Source organism: Microtus ochrogaster, chromosome 1 (genome assembly GCF_000317375.1).
Source record: "Microtus ochrogaster isolate Prairie Vole_2 chromosome 1, MicOch1.0, whole genome shotgun sequence".
Lineage (NCBI taxonomy): Eukaryota > Metazoa > Chordata > Mammalia > Rodentia > Cricetidae > Microtus > Microtus ochrogaster.
Window position 1 is genome coordinate 110,163,917 of NC_022009.1, and position 8,396 is coordinate 110,172,312.

An 8,396-nucleotide genomic window follows, 5' to 3' on the forward strand; every position below is an offset into this window, starting at 1 on the left:
TTTCTTTCAAGAGAACTTTCTGCCCTGATATCTCAATGCTTTACAGTTAGGCATTTAGCTATCTTTGGTAGAAAAATTATGAAAAGCTATAAAGTTTTTATGGGGATAACACATAAAATTTGATTCACTTTGTAACACACTCTAGTGCATTCACTTGCTCATTCTATTACTGAAATGTTCTGAGAGCCAAAGATTTACAGCTCAGTTCTGCTTCCTGGAAAATAGAATTAATCAATATCCTTCATTTTTGTGTGAGCCAGAACATAAATAAGAAAAATTTGTATCAAAAAATTGAAAAGTAGAAGCAGATGATTGTATCCTGTATACTGTGACATTTATAGTTCTACTTTATTTTTCCAGTAATATAGTCCAGTAAAGTTAAGTTGTAACTTTTAAGGTACTTCCAGACTGAGAGCTAAGGAACTTCAGGATAACATAATTAGTGATAGGTTCCCCTTCTTCAAAGAGATATAAAGTGAAAAATTTGTAGTCTAGAACTACTCAGAAAATAAGGGTGCCCATAAAACACCAATTTTATGATTAATACCTGACTGTAGAGTGTTAGTTGTATATTGTAACTGAGATACAATGAGTAAAAAATGTGTAACATTTTAAAAACATGATCAGAATGTGCTACTGTAGCATCTGCTTCCAGGTCAGGAGCACACAAGGAAGTTTGAGGTAAAAAGAAAAATGGGGGACCAGTGAAAAGGCTCACTCAGTAAAGAGAGATGTTTGAAATTCAAGTCTAATGACTTGAGTCCAGGCCTCACTCACACAGTAGAGAGAGCTATCTCCCAAAAGTTATTCTCTTACACATATAATCATATATACATTAGATATCACACACAATAATGATAAATACACATTGAAGAAAGAAATTAAGATTGCCATAGTAATTATGAGGTGGTAGATCAACCATGTCTTATGGTCTATCTACATAATATGGTCTCTGGTAGGTCAACCATGATCCTGTGGAGATGGTACGAGTATATGGGTAGCTCAACTTGGACTCATGGGTTATTTAAAAAAAAAGGTGAGAGAGGTTGTGAAGGTAGGGGTGGATCTAGAAGGAGATGGGGGATGAGTAGAGAAATACGACCAAAATACATTGTATGAAATTGTCAAAGAATTAATAAAACATTATATTTTAAAAACCACATCTTTGATCCAAACCTAGCTCAGAGGTCATTATTGGGTATGTCTGTCCCTTACTCAGCATGTAGCACAATGTAGCTACAAATATCATAACCATTTCCTTGGTAGGTAACTATGAGCGAGTGTGGATAGCATGCCAGAGATGATAGGAATGTTTGGTTCAGAATGACCCGACTAAATGCTACTAGCTGAATGGAGTATGAGCTGATGATGTGGGATTCCCCTCTGTATGCTATGAATATGTTTTATTACCATTGGTTAATAAAAAAGCTGCTTTAGCCCATAATAGGGCAAAATATAGCCAGACTGAAAAAGTCAAGGAGATGCCATGTCAAAGGAGAAAGATGACAGAACAGAACCTTACCTAGTAAGCTACAACCTCATGGCAATATACAGATTAGTAGAAATGTGCTGATTTAAGATGTAAGAGTTAGTTAGTAAGAAAGAAGTCTGAGCTAATAGGCCAAACAGTATTTCAATTAATATAGTTTCTGTGTGGTTATTCAGGTCTGAGAGTTGGGAGACGAACGAGTAGTCTCCTATTACAATCCAAGAATAATTTCTTCAAAACTTTATTCATTTGAAAGTTTTAGAATTTCTGGCCTCTGTCTACATATATTTTTTTTATGAATATAGAACATGAATCTGAGTTGCTTGTAAAGGTTTCAAAATAGATAACCAATGAGAGGGCTCAGTGGGTAAAGCCACTCCAATTCCTGGAACCCATGTAAGGAAGGAAGGAAAGAACAAAATGCACGAAGTTGTCCTCTGACCTTCAAATGTGCACCGTGGCATGTACACACACACACACACACACACACAAATACAAATATACAATCTAAAAATATTTTAAAGGTATTGAATAGAGAAGCTTTAATTGATTAATAGTTTGCAAAAAGTCTAAAGACCAGAAGAATAGTCTGATACTTTGAGAAATCTGAAAAAGAATAGCTTCACTGTTTTTAAAGCCTGCATCAAGCATATATCAGCCATCTCTTACCAACTAAAATTTTATAATAATTACATTAGCTTATGAGGAAGAGACCTGGTCAGACGTCCTCATCAGCTTAGACCATGAAACACAGTATGGACAAGTTCAAAATTTAAAATATTATCTTATAAAATAAACGATTTTACATATATCATGAGGCACTCTGATTCTGCTAAGAAATTAGCTGAAAATGTGGCTTTCAAAGAGAATACCTGATTTTTTAACTGTTTGTCATAACAAGAAAACAACATGTCAATCAAAAAGTATGAATCTCAAAACCATATCTATACTATATAAAATTGCTATGTTAAGATTTATATAAAACTTTTGAGATAATATAGAAACTCCTATACAAAACAAAACAGGACACTTATTTCTGCTAATTATTTTCTGGTTGTTTGTCTTTCTGTCTCTATTTAGTGAAACTGAGACATATGCTTATATCTTCTCATATTGAAAGATATGAGTATATGAATATGCTTGGATTTATGAAAGAAATATTTTTCACCTTTGCCTCTAGAATTCAGCAATAGAGAATCTAAACAGGAATTTTCTTTTTAAATATCAATTAAATATGAAACTCCTAATGAATTCATATATCTGGTCAACACCTGTCCTGCCAGAGTATAACCCACCTTAAGGTGTGCAGAAATCCTAGCAATGAAAACTCAATATAGTGCTTCCTAACCCAAGCACACATTCTTAATATATTCCCTTTGGCACTGTACGCATTGTGAAAGGGAATGGAGCTATTTGACCTATAAGTGTCTAAATTAGTGTTTCTCTAGCAATATTTTTACTATTAACATTTTTAATTAAGTTTATTAATTTATCTTATATTCTGACTACAGTTTCCCTTTCCTTCTCTCCTCCAATTCTGCCCTCCCCATCCACTCCTCCTCTGTTTCTGTTCAGAAAAGGGCAAGGTCTCCCATGGATAGCAACAAAGCATGGCATATCAAGTTGAGGTAGCATTAATCTCCTCCCCTCGTAATGCTTGGTAAGTCAAACATGGTATGTACTACTCGAAGTGGATATAACTGTAAAGTAAAGGATAACCATGCTCAAATCCACAACTCCAGAGAGGTGAGGTAACAAGTCAAAAAGGGAACCATTGGTATTTCCCTGGGAAGAGGAGATAGAAGAGATCTCCTGGGTAAACTGGTAGTGGGTGGGAATGGGAACATGAAGGATTGGGTTGGGGGCAGGATATGGGGGGAGAGTAATTAAACACTTTGTGTTTAAAGCCACTGCACATGTGAAAATAGGAAAAAGAAAACATGGCTTCAAAGATAACCTTTTATTTTTAGAATTTTAAAATGTATGCTAACAAAAGTAATGGCAGTTTTAGGGGAAAGTGATTATTTTGATCTTGAAAGGCTTGTTTTCATATCCAGTGTGGTGCTAAGGTGACCACTGACTGATTCTGCTAACCTGACTATAGGCTCTCCCAGCATGTGTGTGTTACTGTGCAATGGTTTCTTGGTTATTTGAACGAGAGGCTGGTAACATTGCTTTAGCATTAGTTAGTTCTGATATGGGTGCTTCCCAGTTTTTAAATATGTTTGTCTAACCTACTTCACCAAGACTTCATTCATTTCCATTGGCACAAGCTTACCTCCCTCACAATCTTAAATTTTCTAAGACAGAATCGCTGCCCTAATATAATAATAATATAGCATCTGTCAACTGATAGAACTGGCTTTTAAATAATTTCTTCCTGTTCCATAGTACAGCGCTTGTACCTACTAAGAAGCTTACTGAAGCATTTGAAGCTATTCCGTGGGCACTGGCAGAAAATTCTGGTGTGAAGGCCAATGAAGTTATCCCTAAACTTTATGCAGTGCACCAAGAAGGAAACAAAAATGTAGGATTGGATATTGAGGCTGAAGTTCCGGCTGTAAAGGATATGTTAGAAGCCAATATTTTAGCTACTTACTTGACAAAATACTGGGCTATTAAATTGGCCACTAATACTGTGGTCACTGTACTAAGAGTGGGTCAGATCATCATGGCAAAACCGACTGGTGGGCCCAAGTCTTTAAGGGGGAAGAAAGACTAGGATGATGGCCAAATTGACTGTGGGACTTTTTTGTTGTAGGTGAAGAGTTTTCTTTATAGACTGGAACTTTCCTAATGTTTTCTTAGTCTCCCTAAATTAACAAGTATTTGTGTTTGTACTCTCCTGGTGTTACTGTTAACACCTGTTGGATCAATTGCTGCTTATGTCAAGCTCTTGCTAAAGCGAGGCAAATAACTTACATGACTGCTCTCTTTGTTTGCCTGACCTGCTTCTGAAAATAAATTTCTATAACCACCAAAAAAATTTGTAAATTGTGCACATAATTTACTATCAGTTGTCGCTGTGGTTATTGCTTTAGCTATATATTAATCTCTAGAAACACATCATTATTATGTTATAGTTATTTTAAAGACAAACAAATTTACCATCTATTACCAATAAAACAATGGTATTTCTGACAATAGAAATATATCCATCAATTGGAAAATATCTGGATAGTCAACAATTTAAATATAATAGCACATGAAAATGGACAGTAATTAATATTTGTAAAAATAACTTTGTTGTTCAATTGATTACAGAAAAACACTATCTTTAATATTCTCTAAATTTTATAACCCTAAAATGATCTGGAATGAACTGTTTTTATTTAACCTTTCTTCTCTGTTAAAGAAAATATACTTGCTTATTCAGCGTGAGGGACAATTAGCAGAAGCTATTGATCATACACTAACGAATCATCCGGTTCATACAGTCTAGTGCCTATCTTTCATCTAGAATGACAAAACATGTCCTTTCAGTTTTAGTAGCTCAAAATTTACAGCTGATTCTGGGCCTTGTTTTCCTCCCCTGTCATCTTTTCATTGAGAAGAGTAAGAATCATACTGTTTCTTTTAATAGATGTGATCAGGCTCTATCTAATCTCTATACCTATGGGAATCTATGTGACCAGATTCTAGCTGCTCCTGTCTGAATACAGCAACAACTGCCCTCTCTCCCCCCCTTCTAGCAACATAAACAACTTCTTAGAGTAAATAGCATGGGTAGTCTCTTAGGTACAAAACCAAGGACAACCAGAAACCCTCACCCCTTTTTAAGCTTGGGGGGTTTTTGCTTATCGGTAGATGTTAGGGGCGTAATGTGTTTCTAGCAGTTGGGGAACAATGTGAACATCTACTGGGGGACTGTTTTCAGGCAAGGTGGTTACATACTACAGAAATTTTCCAATATCTTAGGGGGAAATAGGCATCAAAATAACGAAAACACCTTCCTTACTGTTCTACTGAATAGAAATAGCTCAGGGAGGGAGTTTTATGTTCTTTTGGGGAGTTCATCTCTTTTTAAACTCAGGCTGCTCAGCAATGCTGTTCCGCATATGCAGGTTTGGGAAGAGAGACTGATTTTCTAGTCAGGGCTAAAGGTGAGGAAGGAGGTAATGTAAAGAACTGTGTTCATATCAAAGGGCTGAGTTGAATCCCCCCCCCCTTTCTATCTGTAAAAGTCACAAATGAATCAATATTTCGCAGAGTTGTTTGAAATCTCTTCCAACACTAAGCTGAAATTTTATCATTTCCTCTCATTCTTTACCATGTGTATCTGTCCTAGGATCCTCACATCCCGCCCCCTGTAACTTTCTCAGTGGGTCTTTTTCTGCGTTTGAGTGTATGCATGTACATTTAATCCCCCTCAGCCACTGGGGAGGACTTACACTTTTTCCCATCGAACTCAACGGAGTAGGCGTCTGGCTGGCAGTTGATGATGCAGCCACAAGGTAAGTGGGTCCAGCGTTTGGACAAGACAAACACTGGGGTTACAACGCTGGCCAGCAGGGTTAGTAGAAAACTGAGGGTATCGACCGGAAGGCTCTGAAATCCCACCACGTGTTTTACCACCATGTGGATCTGAAAGGCAAAGAACTTCTTAAGCCATTCATTCCTCTTTTCCACGTTCGAAGTCTTTCTCACAGCCCCCTTCCCTGATCAATAGGAGCTCTTCTTCTTGGCTACATCCCCCGGGGCTTCGGTGGTAGGATCTCGGGAATGCATGGGACACATCTCCGTGAACCGGAGCAGACAGGTTGTAGTGGTTTCCTTTCTGAATGCTCTGTCTGCACCTGCTGCCCTTTGAGATCTCTACCCCAGGAGGCACGCAATCTATAACCTAGAGAAGCTACGCAGAGAAGGGCCAGGAACCGGTGGGACCTGTACTGGAAACTCCAAAGCACTTGTCACTTCTTGTTTCCTCTTACCCACCCTGGTGCGCTGGTCACAGCAAGCGCCACTGTCTCCTCTCCTCCCACCTCACTCCGGGATGCCGGGAACAAAAGCCAATTTCCTTTCACCTCTCTCCTCACCCCCCCCCCCATCCCCACCCCCATGTTGATCACACCTTTCTGTCTCTTGGTGCTGGATGTGGGCGGGGTCCCTATGAGGCAGGAGGAAACAAGGGATGAAACTGGACCGCAGAAGGTTGAAAGAAAAACCCTTTTAGTTCCTCCCTCTCTTTCTGAATACGCCCAGATTTTGCCCTAAGAGATCTTTGACCATGATCAAGGAAAACCAAGTCTCCTGTGATTGAAAAGACTCTCCACCCTTCTCAAATTGAGAAACACTTAACAGCCAAGGCTTGGTGCCTAACACTGCTTTCTTCAGCTCCAACAGAAGCGTTTGGAAGCGGACTTATCCGCGCATCTTTGGGTGGCTCCCCAAACCTACCTCTGGGCTCAGCTCACACACCCGCGCGTGAAACATGCACTCACCATCATGGGCAGCCAAAAGATGACTTTCGTCAGCGCTAGGATCAAAGAAAAGCGTTTCTGTGCCAGGCTCACGGGGAAGCTGCTGGTGCCATGGAGAGTCCCGGGATTCTCTCGCTTGCTGGTTCCAGAGCCGGAGGCAGCAGACTGACCTGGGCCAGGCACCGAGTCGGAGCTCGGGGAGCATCCTCCAGCGCATCGAAGAGCTGGGATCGCAACATTCTCTGGCGACAGACAGAGCACTCTTCCCCCAGCAGCGGGGGTCCCGGGAGTGGAGGCGCCACGGGAAATTTCCTGGTAGTTGGCGTGGAGTCTCGGCGGCTCCTCGGAACACAGCAGCTGGTGAGTGAGAGGGACGGAGAGAACCGCCAGGAGCCCAAAGGCGGAAGCGTACACAGCGAAGAGGAGCAGCACATAGGGACTGGAGCTGTCGGTCAAGCAGCCCCAGGGCGTGCGCACGAAGAAGCCCCAGCCACACAGTGGGAGCGCGGCCAGCAGCAGGCTGACTGCCCACACAGTCAGTACCACACCAAGCACCTGTCCTGATCGCAAGGAGGCTGACTGACTGGCCACTGTCCTGTGCATCGCATAAAAGTTGTAGAAGACTATAAGAGACGCCTTCAAGTTGCTGGAGAGGCCCTGGCACAAATACACTAAGGCAGAGGTGGTGCATAAGGACTGGAAGTAGCCTGGGGTCTCTTTTGGCCATTGCAAAAACATGAAGATGGCCACTGAGAAGACACTCAAGAGATCATCCACAGACCAGGAAGCCACAAGCAAGGACACAACAGTTCTGTTTTGCATGGTCAGCAGGGAAAACAGTGAGAAAATGCTGCCCACCAGAGCTGCGAGAGTCATTAAACAGATCAGGCAGAAAAGAGAAAGAGTCAGAGTTGCTGGCGAATTCACAAGGTCCGTAGAATTATGACTTACTTTCCACAGGTTAGAGTCATTTGTTAAGTTGCTGAGAAGGAAAGACATGGTCCTTAATATTTTAATTCCCCTCTTCAACGAGTCTGATGGTTTTCCCAGAGCGTGAGAGTTGCGAATCTGATGTCATTTCTCCTGCCAAGTTTCTTTAGATGTTCCATGTGTTGGTCCAGCAGGAAATGGTCAGACATGTCTCAGTTAGAAAGATCTGACTCAACCCATGTTTTAAAACTGGGATCCGTTTCAGGCATCAATAAGAAACTTTTCGGCATTTTAAGTAAATAAGCCAAAGAAAAACTTCTTTCCACCACCACATTTCAGACAAGAAAGCAAAAAAGCCTCAGGCAGATTGCCAAGTCCCCATGCCTGAATGCTGGGAGCAGCTCTAGGTTGATGCAATCACTTGGGAGAACAATAAAATGATGTATCTGTTTCCAGAGCTGGATTCAAAGGCAGAGGTTGTCAGGTAGGTTTTCGGCTCAGCTAGAGAGAGAGAGAGAGAGAGAGAGAGAGAGAGAGAGAGAGAGAGAGAGAGAGAG

The 8,396-nt window shown here is 40.8% G+C and overlaps 1 protein-coding gene across 1 annotated transcript in view; it reads right to left on the reverse strand.

The window, feature by feature from the left end:
• Gpr149 (G protein-coupled receptor 149) overlaps positions 1-8,390 on the reverse strand; it is a 52,575-nt gene extending 44,185 nt beyond the window's left edge. Inside the window, exons 1-2 of the mRNA XM_005344052.3 lie at positions 6,931-8,390; positions 5,881-6,073 (exon numbers count right to left, since the gene is read on the reverse strand). Coding sequence (XP_005344109.1) covers positions 5,881-6,073; positions 6,931-7,908 — 1,171 coding nt within the window. The 5' untranslated portion in view covers positions 7,909-8,390. The remainder of the gene's footprint in view (positions 1-5,880; positions 6,074-6,930) is intronic.
• Between the last annotated feature and the right edge of the window lie 6 nt (positions 8,391-8,396).